Source organism: Tachysurus fulvidraco, chromosome 2 (genome assembly GCF_022655615.1).
Source record: "Tachysurus fulvidraco isolate hzauxx_2018 chromosome 2, HZAU_PFXX_2.0, whole genome shotgun sequence".
Taxonomy (NCBI): Eukaryota; Metazoa; Chordata; class Actinopteri; order Siluriformes; family Bagridae; genus Tachysurus; species Tachysurus fulvidraco.
This window is the reverse complement of record NC_062519.1, coordinates 40,115,998-40,133,110: the sequence shown is the minus strand read 5'-3', so window position 1 is coordinate 40,133,110 and position 17,113 is coordinate 40,115,998. Positions and strand designations below refer to the sequence as shown.

General features: G+C 41.0%; 1 protein-coding gene across 1 annotated transcript; it reads right to left on the bottom strand.

Moving 5' to 3' along the window:
- Positions 1 to 1,465: 1,465 nt before the first annotated feature.
- On the bottom strand, positions 1,466 to 11,755 carry eif4g2a (eukaryotic translation initiation factor 4, gamma 2a). The gene is made up of 21 exons (XM_047809989.1): positions 11,472 to 11,755; positions 10,304 to 10,413; positions 10,125 to 10,193; positions 9,474 to 9,599; positions 9,267 to 9,369; positions 9,054 to 9,185; positions 8,905 to 8,971; positions 8,627 to 8,778; positions 8,432 to 8,542; positions 8,106 to 8,288; positions 7,874 to 8,006; positions 5,831 to 5,985; positions 5,648 to 5,743; positions 5,382 to 5,510; positions 5,178 to 5,282; positions 4,872 to 5,087; positions 4,512 to 4,770; positions 4,220 to 4,424; positions 3,211 to 3,419; positions 2,990 to 3,111; positions 1,466 to 2,724 (listed from the first exon to the last, which is right to left on the bottom strand). The coding sequence occupies exons 8-21, from the start codon at positions 8,708 to 8,710 to the stop codon at positions 2,659 to 2,661; spliced, it is 2,073 nt and encodes a 690-aa protein (XP_047665945.1). The 5' UTR covers positions 8,711 to 8,778; positions 8,905 to 8,971; positions 9,054 to 9,185; positions 9,267 to 9,369; positions 9,474 to 9,599; positions 10,125 to 10,193; positions 10,304 to 10,413; positions 11,472 to 11,755; the 3' UTR covers positions 1,466 to 2,658.
- Between the last annotated feature and the right edge of the window lie 5,358 nt (positions 11,756 to 17,113).

Here is a 17,113-nt window from a genome sequence, read left to right as displayed (position 1 = left end):
ACACAAATTGTTCCTGAACCATTCCCATGGTGGGAACATCCAGCAAGACCTGCTGTTTTGGAGATTCTGGCAATTCTGCCCTGGTCAAAATCGCTCCGATCCAAACTCTTGCCTGTTTTACATTTTACACATAAACTTTTAGAACTGAGTGTTCAAATACTGCCTAATAAAATACTACATCCCATATGCTTTGCACTTTATTTAAATCTCATTGCTAATATTTTGCACCTTGGGACTGAGAGAAATACATTTTCGATTCTTTTTTGTGTATATACTGTACATGTGAAAGAGTTGACAATAAAGAAAAACTTGAACTTGAACTTTACAGGTGCTGCTGTAATGAGATAATCATCTGTCAGTGGTGTTAATATTATAGCTGATCAGGGTAGTGTGTGTGTGTTTGTGTGTTCATGTGCATGTGTGTGTTGTGTGTGCGTGGGTTTGTCTGTTGTGTGTTCATGTGCATGTGTGTGTTGTGTGTGCGTGGGTTTGTCTGTTGTGTGTGCATGTGTGGTTTGATATGAACAGGATATGAACAGGATATGAGACTAAGGTGAGGATCATATTAGAGATGATCATTCATTCATTCATTTTCTACCGCTTATCCGAACTTCTTGGGTCACTGGGAGCCTGTGCCTATCGTCATCGGGCATCGAGGCAGGATACACCCTGGACGGAGTGCCAACCCATCGCAGGGCACACACACTACGGACAATTTTCCAGAGATGCCAATCAACCTACCATGCATGTCTTTGGACCGGGGAAGGAAACCGAAGTACCCGGAGGAAACCCCCGAGGCACAGGGAGAACATGCAAACTCCACACACAAGGCGGAGGCGGGAATCGAACCCCCGACCCTGGAGGTGTGAGGCAAACGTGCTAACCACTAAGCCACCGATGGTCTATCACATAAAATCCATTTTTGTTTGTGGTTGTAACGTGTAAAAATGTGAAAAGGTTCAGTGGGTATGAATACTTTTGCAAGGTACTGTATATATGGACTATAGAGGGGTCATGTGTGTGTTTAATCAGACTTTCAGCTCCACTACATCTTCAGGATTTCAGAGCGGTAGTGGGAACAGATTTATCTAGAGATGTATCAGCTCCATGAGGATTTCAGACCTTCTAAGAGGAGATGCTAACTACATGTGGTCTTCGAGGACAACCTTCTCCTAATCAATACACAAAATCTTCAGACTGTATATTTATAATCACACGCTCGTGTCACCCAAATGAGGATGAGGTTCACTTCTGAGTCTGGTTCCTCTTAAGGTTTCTTCCTCTTCCATCTAAGGGAGTTTTTCCTCACCGCAGTCACCTCAGACGTGTTCATTAGGGATAAATACAAAACACATTTAACTAGAAGTCTAATATTAAATTAATCGAATTGAACAGATTTAAAAGTTTGACAATGCCGTATGCAAACCGAAATCATATTTATGCAATAATCCACTGCCACAAGATACCTGGTGTGTAACTTTATTGAAAGTTAAGTGAGTGGTACACAGAACATTCGGAGCTCTTGCATCTTACAGTAACACTTTAAATAGCAAGTAATTCATTGTACAGACGTATACCACGTGTGCATCCGTTTTTATTGTTCTACCTATAGATAAAGCATCATTTTTTCTTTTTCATGATAGAGTTCAATAAATATCTATAAGATATTATGGAAAACGGACTTAGGTTTTCGTAAGCTGAGTGGTTCTTAAAGTTGACATCAGTTCAATTTCATTTTATCTTTATTTCACGAATTAAAAAGTTTTCCGTTTTTAAGTCTAAAAATGTACGGTTACATGTCGATCCAATGGTTGCTGCATCTGAAATCTGAAAACAGGCCAAGTTTGGTAAATCCCTGAACATGCTGTAAAGAAGAAGAGGGACCAAAAAAAAAACCAAAAACACCCAACAACTTAACAACTTTCAAGTATCAAAGTTTGGTGAATAATGAAGGGGGAAAACACATGGGATGATTTAGGGGAAAAAAAAAAAAAAAAAAAAAAAAAAAAAAAAACAGGAGAGAGAGAGAAGGCTGTTGAACTCTTCTTCCACATGGCTTTCCTTTGCGAGTAAACCATGTTTAACAGGCTTGTTTATTTTTTTCCGACCCAGACTCGAGCACCATGTAAGGTTGGAGATATCTGCCTGTTTGTAGGTGGGATTTGATTCGACTCAGCGCTCTAAACCCATGGCTAAAGAGGTAGAAACGAACTGCCGGCATAATACCTTAGTCGCGACGATTACAGTCGAGGGATCTTTGTAACAATCGAGGGAGCGTATATTGCAACGGCTCAGGACACTGAGCACAAAGTGCATTTCTGTGCTTGTGTTGTGTTACAGCAGCAGGAAACAAGGCTTTCACGAAAACAGGGTCTTCGAAAGCAAAAAAAAAAGCGAGCACAATCATGGCACTAATACCATTACTTAGGTGTTTGTTTTAAGCGTAGTAAACCATTATGTGCATTAATGATGAAGGTGTAGGGATCGAACTGTGGTGTGGAATGCGGGGAATGAAGAAACAAGTTTGTAAAAACAAAACAGGGGGGGGGGGAATGAAATAAAGAAAGGAAAACAAAAACATTGGGTTCAAGAGGGAGTGGAAATGGAGCGGGCACAAAGCATGATGTAAATTAGACCCTTAAGGCTTTGGCTGGTTTGTCAGTCAGCCTCTTCTTCAGACTCTTCTTCCTCAGCTGTCTCCAGCCAGGTCAACCACTGGTTCACCTAAACAAGAGAACGTACATGACTACGAATAATAATTAAAAAAAAAAAAAAAACCATCTCTAAAAACCAGTTACTCTGCACAGAGACAAGGAGCCATTTTAACAAAAGCAGCTATTAAATTTGTTCAAAGTGTCTTTCATTTATTTTTAAACTAGATATTAAACAAAACCTAAGAGCAGAAAAGAACAAGCTAAATCCACCACATATTTAAACGAAAGCTTGTTTAGAAAATGTAGTAGCAGCAGCAGGTGCCAAAAGTCAATACCTGGAACAACGCTTTGCCTTTGCCAGGAAACTCTTGACTAATATCTTCTTTCCATGCAAGGAAGGCTTCTTCTTCAATTACTTCCATATCGTAAAAGTTGACAAAGTAGCGCAGCAACATTCCTGTAAGGAAGAAAAAAAAATAAATGGCACCGGTTATTTGCATTTATTTCTACAATTGCTGAAAAGAAACGGAAGAGAAGGGAAGCGTCGGTTGCGGACCTTTGGGGAAAGCCTTGGCATTGCAGTGCACTTGCAGCGCGTACAGAGCGCTGACCTGCAGCTCCACGTGATCGTGCAGGAACTTGTGCATCACTGGTTTGAAAGCGAACAGCAGCTGTTTCTCCTGGTCCAGCTGTTCTTTCGAAGGCGAGGACAGCTGCTCGTCGGTTTCGTTCAAAAACACCTCGTGGAAAATGTACTGCAAAAAGCTGACGAAGAAAAATCACAGAGGTTTAAAGCCATCGAGTTAATATATTAAGGTTATGAGATACATTTCAAATGTTGATGGTCTTCTCTCCAAGTGGCTCACAAAGACTATTCGCTCAACAACCTCGGTTTGTTCCTTTTTCTTGAAGACGATTTAAAAAAAAAATTTAAAAAAAACCTGCTGCTTGTCATGTTCCAAGTCAGACAGGATTAAAATGTACATTGGGGCCCTGAGATAAATTCCTATTTCACAGGTTAGTCATTTCTGTATTTTACTTCATCCTCCTCTGAGAAAATTAGAGCCATGTCTGACACACACACACACGCGCGTTTACAGTTGCTTCTGGAACTGAAAAAAAAAAAAAAAAAAAACTGCTTCATTGACAAACAGTTGATTATATAACCACAGGATACAAAACCTCCTCCTGTGATCATTTTACTTGCTCCCCCCAACATGAGGTTTTAAAACAGAGCAAACAATTATTTATTACCGCCGTTTCCATGATAAACAAATTCAATCCCACTGAGATGTTAATAAACGAGAAGCACAAAATCCTCAGTACTGAAGACGCTGCTATAAGTGTGACGTGACATACAGCTAAGTATGGTGACCCATACAGCAGTTGGGGGGATTCGGTGACTTGCTCAAGGGCACCTCGGTCGTGGCTGGCCCAAGACTCGAACCCACAACCTTAGGGTTACGAGTCAGACTCTCTAACCATTAGGCCACAGACTCTCTAGGTCACGACTTCCCCGGATGTTATACGGACACGAGTTAAAAATCGTCGTCAGGAGTAGTCACCTGGTCATCAGAATGTTGACGAAACCCTTATCGGTGTGAAGTTTGAGTGAGATGTTGTCTTTAATCCACTTGTAGATGGTCTGGGGTGCTGGGTCTGCTTTGATCTGCTTCAGAAGCTCCTTTTCCAGTTTCATGAGCGGGAACAGGAAGCTGAGACCCTTCCCCTCCAAAATCTCCAGCATACGGTCTTTGTTTTGGTCGATTTCTGCGCACACACACGGCATAGTATCAATAATCTAACAGGTAAAACACTGAAGGAGCAAAACCTTCACATGAACACATGGATATGTACCTGGCAGCATCTTCTGCATGTTGACCTTGCTCTGCTGGAACAGGTCGGTGAGCCACTCCTTGTCCTTTAGCTTGGCCGTTTGTTGCAGGCAAAGCAAGAAGAGAGGGAAGTGTATACCGTTCTCCAGAGGATGGGCCAGGTCTGTGATGCTCAGGAGGTCAGCGATGATGGCGCGTGCAGCAAACTGGGCCAGATAGGACTTCACCAGGGGAATGTCGCCCTCGAGCTTCGGACACTGGTCCAAAACGATAAGGAAAGCCTGCGGTGACGTACACAAATTCCAACGTTAATTTATACGGGAGACTGAATACAGAGAGGATGACGTGATGACCTTCATAAAAAAAAAAACCACCACCACACCTGTATGAAGTTATCCCCAGTGATGAGGCCCTCGGTGCGTAGAGCATGGAACAGAATGCTGACATGCTCTTTATCTTCATCTGTACTGTCCAGTGAGCACACGATCATCTTACTCATCATCTCTGGCAGGAAGTGTTTAGGTGCCCTCATCTCCCTCACCCCGTTCACGGCGTCGCTGATTTTCTTGGTGCTCAGATACTCTTTAGCAACAGTCTCCTACGAGACCGAAGAGATGACAGACGAAGTGTTTAAGACGAGGTCTTAACAGTTTGATGACAAAAAGAGGAAGATGTGTTAGATACATACGGTCATCTTGAGCAGCTCCTCTTTGGCAGGAGGTGGCTTCTTGCTCGTCTTCTGAGGTTTCTCCTGAATGGGAGGTGGATTTGACTTCAGGCCGAGCTGTGGAGGCTGAAAATATGGGGGGGGGGAATAAAATAAAAATTGATAAACCACCATTTCTTAACTGTGGAAATATCTCCAGGTGAGGATTATGGGAAAGAATAGCACCTGTCCAAGTGGTGGAGTGGATGTGCGTGGAGCCTGAGCGCTGGGAGGAATCATGTTGGGAATCTGCGGCTGCAGCTTTGGCACTTGAGATTTGTTCAGAAGAAATGACTGAGCCGGTCTCAGGCTAATCTGTGTGGAGAGGAGAAGGAGAGAGAAAGGAGAGAGAGAGAAAAAAAGAAAGATGTGGATATTTAGCGCTTCAGTAAATAAACGTTTGCAGGTTATTCAACTTCCTTTAGACTTTTTTTTTTTTTTTTTAAAAATACCTCATCAGCATTAAGTCCTTTCTTGCTGAAACGTGGCGGCAGGTCCTTGGACTGAGCTTGCTGCTGATTCTGGTTCTGGAAAAGTGGATTCTGCACCTTTGCCAACAAAGTAATGATTCAAACAACAACCCAAACAACATGCTTCATGATCAAGTCAATATAGATTTAGAGATTCGTTGGTACCTGATTGGGTTTCATGAAAGGTTTGTCAAACTGAGACTGAGGAGCAGGAGCGATGTGGCCACTGTGGCCATTGAAGAGCGGGTTCGTGCGATGGCGCCCCATAGTGGGGGAATACCGGTCTTGAATAACCCCAGGTCCAGTTCCAATCCCACAGCCTGAAATTAGACAAACAAATAATTGCAGGTTTACCAATGTTGTATTCAAACCCATATCAACATGCAACGTGTTCTGTGGTCTGCATGAACTCAGCGCCAGCTAGAGTTTGCATACCTTATCATGCAATGTTGAGGTCTAACTACAAACTAAACAGAAGCTCACTGTATAGCATAGTTACGTTTATATTAATGCACTCGATCTAACGTGTTACTGTTACTATAGTAACCATCTATTTACAGGGAACTGTGTGGCTGACCTTCTACATTGAGCTAAAACTTTTTCTTTCTTTATTTAAAAAGACGTGAACTACTGATATTGTTGAGGCCATCCTTGACCGACCGTATCAATTTAGGACCGACTTTTTTTTTTTTGCTTCAAACTAATACAAAAGCAATAAAATAATTATATTTTTGTAAGTATTGTAAATCTATAAATTGCCTTGGCCTACATTCAAACGAAAGCTACGTTCTTTCTTTTAAATAACAACCCGTGACATCATCTATGTTTACACTATTGGTCAACGGATGTCACACTATGTCCTGTGCGTTCGCTTCGTCTCATTCTCTCATTCACTGTCAGAGTCAACGGTTTGCGCTCGGTAATGATGGCTGCGGCTGCAGTAAACAAAATGTTTGCGGTCCACGTTCAAAGTCATACGGGTTCGGGCGCCATAATACATCTAAAAAAAAAAAATTTCATTAAAACAGCTCGACTTGGCGGTTGCAAATGAGGTTTGGCACGAGGCACGGGTTGAAGACCCAGTCAGTGATGTCACAATATGCTAATGTCATACCTACGTAATCACCAAAATTGTACTTGGTGAAAAAAAAAAAAAAAAACATTGAAACTTAAATATAGACCTACCTACCGACCCCCCCCCTTTTCTGTTACTGCAAACCAAAATATTTAAGGATGGCCTAACTATTGAGTTATACTATAATGGATAAATAATTAATGATACCTGTACTAGGCAAGGACAAAGTTGTAACTATCCATACTTTCATCTCAATATCAATGCTGTAGCAGTCAGAGAGAAATCAATGATAAGGTTTCCCCCAAATGAGGAAGTTGTTCAGGTCATAAAAGGTTTATGCTTCATGATCATTTAAAACCATTAAAAAAAAAAGGAAAGGAAGAAGTGATGGTGGAAAGGAATGACCGATTTAGCTGCATTAATGTAAGCAACAACAGGAACCTGTTTCCCCAGGTACTCCAGGGCGGTAAAACAAGTACAGCATGAATGTATTAAAATAAATAAATAATAAAAAAATAAAATAAATGCAACTGTTAGCAGATCGCTTTGAATTAGGAACATAAAATTGTAGCACACCAACATTGGAATGGTAACAGCAACCCCTTGTTGATTACTTTCCTACAACTCCACACCCTAAAAATGTTGTACCGCTTACACAGCAATTTATCATCATTATAGGTGCATCACAAGGACTATCTGGGGAAAGAGTTAAACTGATGGCAAAGGAGTGAATTTCAAGACGGTCTTGTACACGGTTCGAGGAGCATTATTTTGTTGTTTTTTTTGAACAAACTCTAAACTTAGTGATAACAAGCCCTAAAAAGCATCACAGATAGGTGGAAAAAAAACTCATTAGTTACTTGCTAATCTTGTTGCTTTGCTGGTTCGTGTTTAGGTTGACGTCACTGCATAGCTCATGAATCACCACAAACATGCATGTTTCATTAAGAAGTCAGGAGAAAAGTTAAAAAAGGGGGGGCAAAGTGCCAATACCATAGATAGATGAAAAAGGCTTTTAAGTGAACAGAACTTCAACTATATATTTCCGTGTTACACCTTTTTAATTAACCCAAGAGATATTAGAAACCAGATAAAAACACATGAGAGAACATGTAGAGAGGATCAGAGTGTACCTGGCATTTGCCCAAACATATCAGCCAATCCCCCGAGAACCTCCCTGTATAGTCGTGCTGGCAAGAAGGGGTTATCTTGAAAGAAGTCTGTCCTCATTCCTGGGGTCATAGCTGGAATAAACACACCCAGATCCTGAAACAAAGAGAGAAAATGAGTCACAGGATCTTTAAAAAAAAATATATATCACTTTTAAAAAGAAATTAGACACGTATAAAAAAAAGCAGCACGAACCTTCACTGCATCCTGACGGATCTGGTTGATGGTCTTAGGTCCGTTGTCGTTGAAAGCTTTCCGAGGCACCCAGTTGTTCTCTCGCAACTCTGAGGTATCTTGCAGCAGGAAACGAATCCTTGCCGGCAAGTCCTTGTTGTTCATTAAGGATCGCATGCGGCTAAAGTACTGATCCATTAAAGACTGAGAGAGAGAGAGAGAGAGAGAGAGAGAGAAAAAAAGATTTTTTACAGTTATGAGGTAGAAAAGAAGCAAAACCACAACAAAGTAGTCCAAGCTGCATTATCGATCCATTTTGCTTTAAAATGGCACTTTTTTTTATATACCTTGGCTTTCTCATGATCAAGTCTAGGCCCCACAGTCCTCATTATCTGACAGAGGCACTCCAAATCCTCCCCCATATCTTTAAGTTGGACCCTCTTCTTCTTTTCCAGAAGCTGAAAATATGTGTTATCACAAGTTCATCACTAGTGCGAACAATTTCAACAACATGAATGAAATCACTTCATCAATAAACTTACTGTTTTGATGCACCGATGAAGGATAGACTCATGAATGAGATCGAGCTTGCCAAGCTCCCCGATGAACTTGATGTTGCCCAGCATCTTGATCTTAGCGATGGCACGCTGCTCCTCCTCTTCAGAGGTAAGAGGGCCATCACTTTTGTCATAAACTGAAAAAGAGAGAGCAGTATTTACACTGCAAGATACACTGCAAGTTTGACAGTCATTATATTTTATGGGTTTGGATTTGTCCATTAAATCTATTCTGATTTTCCTCTCCTACAAAAAGAACTTACGATCAACATTTCTGGTGCGGTTTTCAAATTCATCTTGAAGCTTTGAGATCAGAAGTCTCCTAAAAGTCTGAAATAAGAGCACGTTCGTTAAATACCCGGAGTAAAAAGTGCACGAACCTTCACAGGTACCATTAAAATGGTGTACTTACAGTGCTCTGCTTTTGTGATGACTGGATTTCAGATGGTTGGTTATCAAAGTTCGGAGCATCCTCTGCCAAACGCAGACATAGCTGAGCATATAGCGAGCTATACTTGGGCTCTTCAAGGGCTTTGTCTACAATCTGTTGGGAAGAAAATCCCAAATAAGAGATACGTTTTGACTGTTTATTAAACAATCAGTGATGAGGGATAGAAGCACTGACCAGCAAGATGACTCCTTTGAGGACAAGCTTTGAATCCACGCCCACATTCAGAAGCTCAAGGCATAGCTTGTCAAACTTCTCAGGGGTCAGTTTATTGAGTATGCTGGGGAGGGAAAAAAATAAATAAAAAAAATTACACAAAATCAGTCAAATAACTAAATTGTACAATAAATTCTTGGAGAAGGTTTAGAAAGCTCAGAGACCTACCATCTCACTTTTCTGAAGATTGCATCGTGGTGTTCTTTTTCGTTTGAGGAGTTGGCATCTCGTCTAGTGCTTCGTGAAGGAACCCATCTCTGAACGCTAGGCCCTGGGGTTTTCCCCAGGAGCTCGCTGGCAGAGCAAATATTAAAATCAATACATTTACTTCCTATGGTTTTACCACAGTGCTGTTGGATTCTTGCTTCTGACTGGTTTTCTCTAACAGCAGATTTATATATTACTGCACTTGATATAAAACAGATCCGACCCGTGCTTTGTAACAGTTGGGGGTTATTGTTGTATCTAAACTCGCCTAAATAGGAACATGACAAACGTATCTGTCTTAATGTCAATAGCTTTTATAACACAAGCAAAAACAGGAACTACAGATGTTGTAAGCAACTGTTACTATAAAAAAGGTTAAAACGTACATGTTTTTTCTTTACTAATAATAATAAAAAAGGTGGGCCTCAAACTGCTGCAGCATAACAGGAATAAAGCACTGCAGAATGTGCTCCCCGAACAAAACCGATTTCATGTGACATGAAACCACAAAGTTAAATCACCGAATGGTTTCCTGTAACAGCACGTCCATGAGTGTTTTATGCCGTTAAACCTGACAACTCTTTTCTTTAAACGACGTGAAGTGATATGCACCTGTTGCCGACAGTCGTGGGATAGTGCTGAGGTGCACCCCGACCTCCTCCTCCTCCCCCCGAAGAAGCACTGCAAAACCAAACACACGATTCGCAGCATTAGGATAGAAGATCGTCATAAGCGATCCGACACAAAATCCACGTATGAAGCTCGGAGAAACCGTATAGTAGCGAAGTCACCTGAAACGAGAAGCGCCCCCCTCTGCAACCACACTCTCCACTTTGGCGGCTTGACAACGAAAGACACTCAAAAAGAATGATGTTTAAAGGGTGGGGTGGAGAAACACGATCTGGAAAAGAATTAAAGAGGCAGAATGTGACAAAACAACTGGCTGGTTGAGGTTTTTTCTTCTTCTTTTCTTTCCCAAGCAGCTGATCAATACAGAAAACAGAACAATTGTGTGTTTAGAACAACTGTGTTTACAAGTCAATGCTTTAAGATTTTTTTCCTCCCCCAAAATCACATTACAATCTCAAATGCTCTGAGGTCTAAATGCGCAGAAAGAAAAAACTATATACATAGTAAACTACATTACATAATAAACAAAAACAATCTTAATAATTTTAGACCTGTTATGATAAGAACATGTGTTTTATCTGATCTACATTTTAACACAAGGCCTCTCGGGTCGAGACAAAGAGTCCTGCCCTGTTGTAGCTCAGTCGTTAGGAGGAAAATATAAAGGAAATAAATTAAACCTCAGGGTACAGACACTCGTGAAAGATTGCCTACGTGACGTACTGGATGTTACACAACATTTGTGTGCGTGTATAATATTACAAAACACAAACAAAAGCAGTGAACACGACGGCCGGCCTTTGGTTAGCTCATTAGCTTCCTTCCCCCACTAACAAGCTAACAGGATGTTTATTGTCTTGACTGAACAGTTAGCTGACGTACATATATATATTTAAAATTAAATAAACAGTCAACTAAAAAATTGATCTTTTTAAATAAATAAATGAAAAAAAGGTTTAATAAGATAAACATGTAAGTCTTGTAGGTAATAAAGTTGTTACATTATTGTGTTAGCTTACAGCTGATCAGGAGGCTAATGCTAGCCGCCATTTTCTTCTTAAAAAATCGTGTGAAAAACGTCATTCTGTTTCAGGACAAGACACGAATTTGTCTCATAACCTCGGCTGAAAACGAAACACCGGAAATAATTTGTGAAAAAAATTAGTTTTTAACTCGTTTTAAGTTTTTGTTTGTTTGTCTGTCTGTTTGTTCGGGCGGATGAACGGAGCTAACGGCCATTTCACAACCGTGCGCGTGCGCTAAACATAGCTAGCAAGCGTGTATAAAAAATAAGTAAAGAAAACAAAAACATAACGGGAAAATATTTACCTTTCCTAAAAGACCTTCAGCTTTGTCGTGGTTCTGTTTTCAAAGGAGAGAAAGATGAAAAAAAGACAGGAAAGGGGGAAAAACTCGTTGAAACGTTAACTAGTTATCACGGCGAAAAACAATCACCCTGAGCTGAGCTAAGCTAGGCTAGGCTAAGCTAGGCTAAGCTAAGCTAAGCTAAGCTAAGGCTAACGTTCACGTTAAAGATGCTTATGCTAATGCTAACTTCACCGGTAAGGAGGACACCGTGCACCATCTGTGACTTGACGTCAGCGATAGGCGCAATTTTATTCGCCAAAGCTACCAAACGTGCTGCTGCCTTTGTCATCATCAAGCTTGTTCAGGGCGACATAGTGGGCGGTTCTTCTGCCATATTATAACACTAATATCAATATACTCAAATATCTTGAACGATTGGTCATAAATTGATGGGATGTGATTATTTCATGGTCTTTTAGAATACTTTTATGAATAGAAAGTCTAATCTAGATATTATTATATGGTTTTGTGTTTATTTGTGAATTTTTAAGTCTGTACAAAATTGAATGCAATGCAATGTGGGATGTGGTTAAGGCTCACTGATCGGAAGGTTGTAAGTTTGAATCCCATGTCCATTAAAGCTGCCACTTCTGGGCCTCTGAGCGAGGCACTTAAGTCTCCCTGGATACGGTTGTCTGAGAAAAGGCGTACATGTAAATGATCGCGAAGTCTACTTGTGGTTAAGGTTCACTGATTGGAAGGTTGTGAGTTTCAATCCCATGTCCATTAAAGCTGCCACTTCTGGGCCCACGAGCGAGGCCCTTAAGTCACCCTGGATACGGTTGTCTGAGAAAAGGCGTAAATGTAAATGATCGCTGTCTACTTGTGGTTAAGGTTCACTGATTGGAAGGTTGTGAGTTTCAATCCCATGTCCACTAAAGCTGCCACTTCTGGGCCCACGAGCGAGGCCATTAAGTCACCCTGGATACGGTTGTCTGCCAAATGGCGTAAATGTAAATGATAGCTAAGTCTACTAAAGGCAGTATAGAGCGTTTTTATCATATTTAGCTCCCATACTTTGTTATAGTCTTCCTTATGTGTTCGGGGCTCAGACACACTTTCCCAGTTTAAATGTAGATTCAAAATTCATCTCTTTAGTCAGGCGTACACATAATACATCCCATAATATTGTGCTCTATTACAATAGACCAAATGCACATTATCATCTAGTACCTGCTAATATTATGAAGAGCAGATATGTTAATCCCTCTCCAAGGCTTCTATCTTTCTACCCATCCCGAGGCATCCAGAAATTGTACCAGCACCGATCATCTTCCGTGCGACTCTGAGAATCCTGAGGCATCTAGAGCTCTACTAGCTCCAGTTAGACTCTGTGATACTAAAGAGGAGATGTAAACTCCATGTGATCTTTTGCATCAATACAACATTTGTCAGACTGTATATTTATAATCACACCCTCCAGTGTCACCCAGATGAGGATGAGGTTCACCTTTGAGTCTGGTTCCTCTCAAGGTTTCTTCCTTTACCATATAAGGGAGTTTTTCCTCCCCACAGTGACCTGAGTCACCTCAGACCTGCTCATTAGAGATAAACACATACACATTTAAATATATCTAATATTAATCTTGAATTTTGTATTATATTAATTTTTATATTATTCTTTAAAAGAACCTTTTGTTCTATGTTTATGTTCTGTAAAGCTGCTTTGTCAATTGTAAATTGTAAAAAAACGCTATAGAAATAAATCTGAATCGAATTGAATTGAATCGAATCACCAGATGGCACCACAGACCATTCAATCATCTTCAGTAACCTTTATTCTGGTTAGCGTTGCAGTAACCTGGGGACAATGGGAGTGCGGCTGGGTGAAAAGGATGCAAGGGTGGATTACTGAACAGGTCTAGCAGACACAGGCACAGGCAGAGAAGTTATAAAGTCATTTTAATAAGTACCCAGAGACAACCAGGTCAAAAGTCTCCCTGAAGAACTAAAGGAATAGCCTACACATTACCTGTGAAAATGTCAAAAGCTAGAAACTATTATTATATGTTTTTACTCTGCCTGTCAATAACAGTGTACAGGTGCATTCTGTCTAGAATTTAAAAATGAGTCCAAGGTTAGAATGACTAAAAACTAAGGCCCTCTTCTGTGTCCATGCCCAGGGGCCCATTTTCTCATAATTCATACTTGCCTGAATGGGGCTGTATACACACTTTAACACACTCATCCACACTTATTCATTTTTAAGTAGCCAGTCCACCAACTAGTGTGATTTTGGGAGGTAGGACCCTCATGAGAAACCAGTAGGAAACTTACAGGATATAGGAAGAAACTCTGTAAAACTCTGAACAGAGAGTAACCTGAGCTCAGGATTGAACGGCAAATGAGTTAAAGCCAATCATTTGATCAGAAAAGCAGAGCTTCCTCTCCAAGTGTATGAATTTTGTTAAGATACCTGATGGATCCACTTCAGTGCCTTGCTGTAGAGATATAAACACACTCTTTTCTGGTCCAGTGGTTTCACAATCACCAGGCGGTACTTCTGCACCCACTCGCGAAAATTGTTTCGAAAGCAGATTCCTGGATCTGTCGGCTTAAACCACGTCATCGCTTGTTGCTCACGCAGCCCGGACTTGCCCTAACAACTACTTGTAAAAGTTGGTTCATCAACGATTTGTCCTGATGCTCTAAAACTCCCTTACTTTTTTAAGGAGTTATGAATATTAAGCAAACTTCCTTTCTATTTACCATTTAGAGTCTTAACAGAACAACAAATTAGGGGCAGTCATGGCCTAATGGTTAGAGAGTCTGACACGTAAACCGAAGGTTATGGGTTCGAATCTCGGGCCGGTAATACCACGACTGAGGTGCCCTTGAGCAAGGCACCGAACCCCCCAACTGCTCCCCGGGCACCGCAGCATAAATGGCTGCCCACTGCTCCGGGTGTGTGTTCACGGTGTGTGTGTGTGTGTGTGTTCACTGCTGTGTGTGTGCACTTTGGATGGGTCAAATGCAGAGAACAAATTCTGAGTATGGGTCACCGTACTTAGCCGTATGTCACGTCACAAAGAAGGGTTTTGCAACCTTTTCTTATTTTATTGCAGCGATATGTTCTTACAAAGGAAATGATTCAAACCTAACATGGAGAAAATGTTATAAATAGAAAAACTAATCGAGGAACTTAGAAAACCTGGAAAGATCGGTGAAACCCAACAACGACGCTTGTCGTGCTGAGACAAGGAATAAAACAGTGTTAGTATCAGCTACAACTCAAATATATGTTGTGTGTACATTAATGACCCCGATTCAGATTAAACCTAGGGCATAATCGCTGTCGTCCGAAAGAACTAGAAATATTCAGCAATAGGAGCACAGAGAATGCAGTCTCCTCTGTGCTCAAACATCTGGACAATAATAACACATATACACAAATGCTGTTTGTGGACTTTAGCTCATTATTTAATTCAATCAACTCTTCCAAGCTAATCACCAAACTTGGGGATCGACGCATCAATACCTCCCTCCGTCACTGGATTATAGACTTTCTGACCGACAGACCCCAGCATGTCAGGTCAGGCCACAGCCGCTCTGCCAGCATCACCCTTTACACAGGTGTACCACAAGGCTGTGTGCTGTGCCCATTCCTCTGTTCCTTCTTCACTTACGACTGCAGACCTGTGCACGGATCTAATTCCATAATCAAGTTTGCTGACGACGCCACAGTGATCGGCCTCATCACCAACAACGCTGAGGCAGCCTACAGGGAAGAGTTATAGCATCTGGCCACATGGTGTGCCCATAACTCCAGCAAAACAAAGAAGCTCATCATGGACTTCAGGAGGGAGAGAGGAGGTACTCACGCCCCCATCCACATGAACGACCTGTCCTGGACCACCAACACCTCCAGCCTGGCCAAGAAAGCTCACCAGCTCACTATTTTTATTATCAAAATGCAAAATACTGTCAATTATTATAGGAATATTTTCTACTGACCTCATTTCTTCCTCGAAAAATAACACATTCAAAATTGAAGGATTCTAAAATGCAGCCATACTAATTCGAGGCTGGTTTCAGAAAGCCAATAAGACAAAAAAAGCTGAGTATGTAAACGAGTCAGATATTTTAGTAGCCTTAGGTTTACAGCTCAATAATGAAATAAACAAATCAGTAAAGTATGCAGGAGCTGAAATGAGGAATGATGACGATTCGTCTGTCTTAATGGAGAAATGGATTCGTGTGAGTGTAAAATACAGAACCTTGAGGTGTAATGATAACAGCTGTGGCATTAAAAGCAGCTTGAGCCTCAGGTTTCGTGCTCATGACAGGGAGATTCATGGAGAAGTTTGATCCTAGCTGCTCATGACACACACACTCGCACACACACACACACACACACACACACACACACACACACACACACACACACACACACACACACACACACACACACACACAGATCCTCAGGCCAGTGAGAATAAGATGTGGATAAAAACTCTTGCTGTTCTGTTCTGCTCACTGCTATAGTGCCCTTGAGCAACACACTCCAACACCTGCCTCTGCCCTAAAAGTGCCAGATTACAGCCAAGTCTATCAGCCGAATATGTGTGTTGTGTGTGTGTGTGTGTGTGTGTGTAGAGAAGACCTCCATCTTGTACTTTGAGGAAATATACTCCGTTTAAATAGTTTGCATTATTAAAGATGGGACTCAAACCACTGCCCTTTTTCTGCTGTTGACAAAAAGCAGCTCATATGATGCTCACACTGATGGATTTTTTTCATTTATTTCTATATTTCACTTGATTATGTGACTGTTAGATATGATTTAATCATTTAAGATAAAGATGTGATTTTCCCAACCAATCAAAGTTTTGCAAAGGTGCAAGTTCTAACTTCTGACTGATTGGGCAGCCTACAGCCAATAAACAATGATCGATCAGCAGCCCCACACAAAGCCCCGCCCCTTGGCACAGAAAAGATTTTTACATTTTTTAATTTTATTTACTTTTCTCAATTTGTGATTGCAGTGCAGCAACCAACGAATGCTTAAAACTTGTTCGACCTTAAATTTGATTACGTTTATTTGACTATCGTTACAACTTCATGTATTGGATGGAGTATTGTTTTTAAGCCTATAAAGGAATACTAGTGCTAGGGATTTGAATAACAACCCTTCCCAGCCAATATTAGCCCTGGATGTCATAAATATTGGCGTAACTCTGGTGAGGTTGTTCACCTTTTCTCTAGCTTTGGAGATAAAAACAAGAGAATGTGAGCTGCTTGTGTGACTTGTTTACTGTATACAGCCAGAGTTAAAGTTCACTGGCAATAAAATATTTAGTATTCAACACGTTTGTCCTCCATATTTGTTTTTCTCTCTCGCCACCCAGCTTGGAGGCTGATCAAAAGTCTGTCAGATCAGGACCTGACTGATCAGGAGATTGCTTGCCATCACCTTACTGCTCTGATTTTTTTTTTTTTTTTTTTTGGAAGCTCTGCTGTGATGGAAAAAGAGAAACATTTCCAGGCTGGTCACATTCAGTCTGCTGTTTGAGAGAATTGCGATTGGTCTACAAGCAAAGACAGTTTATTGGTTCTTCACAGGGGAGTAGATTACAGGGGGGACGCGGGGGACATGTCTCCTA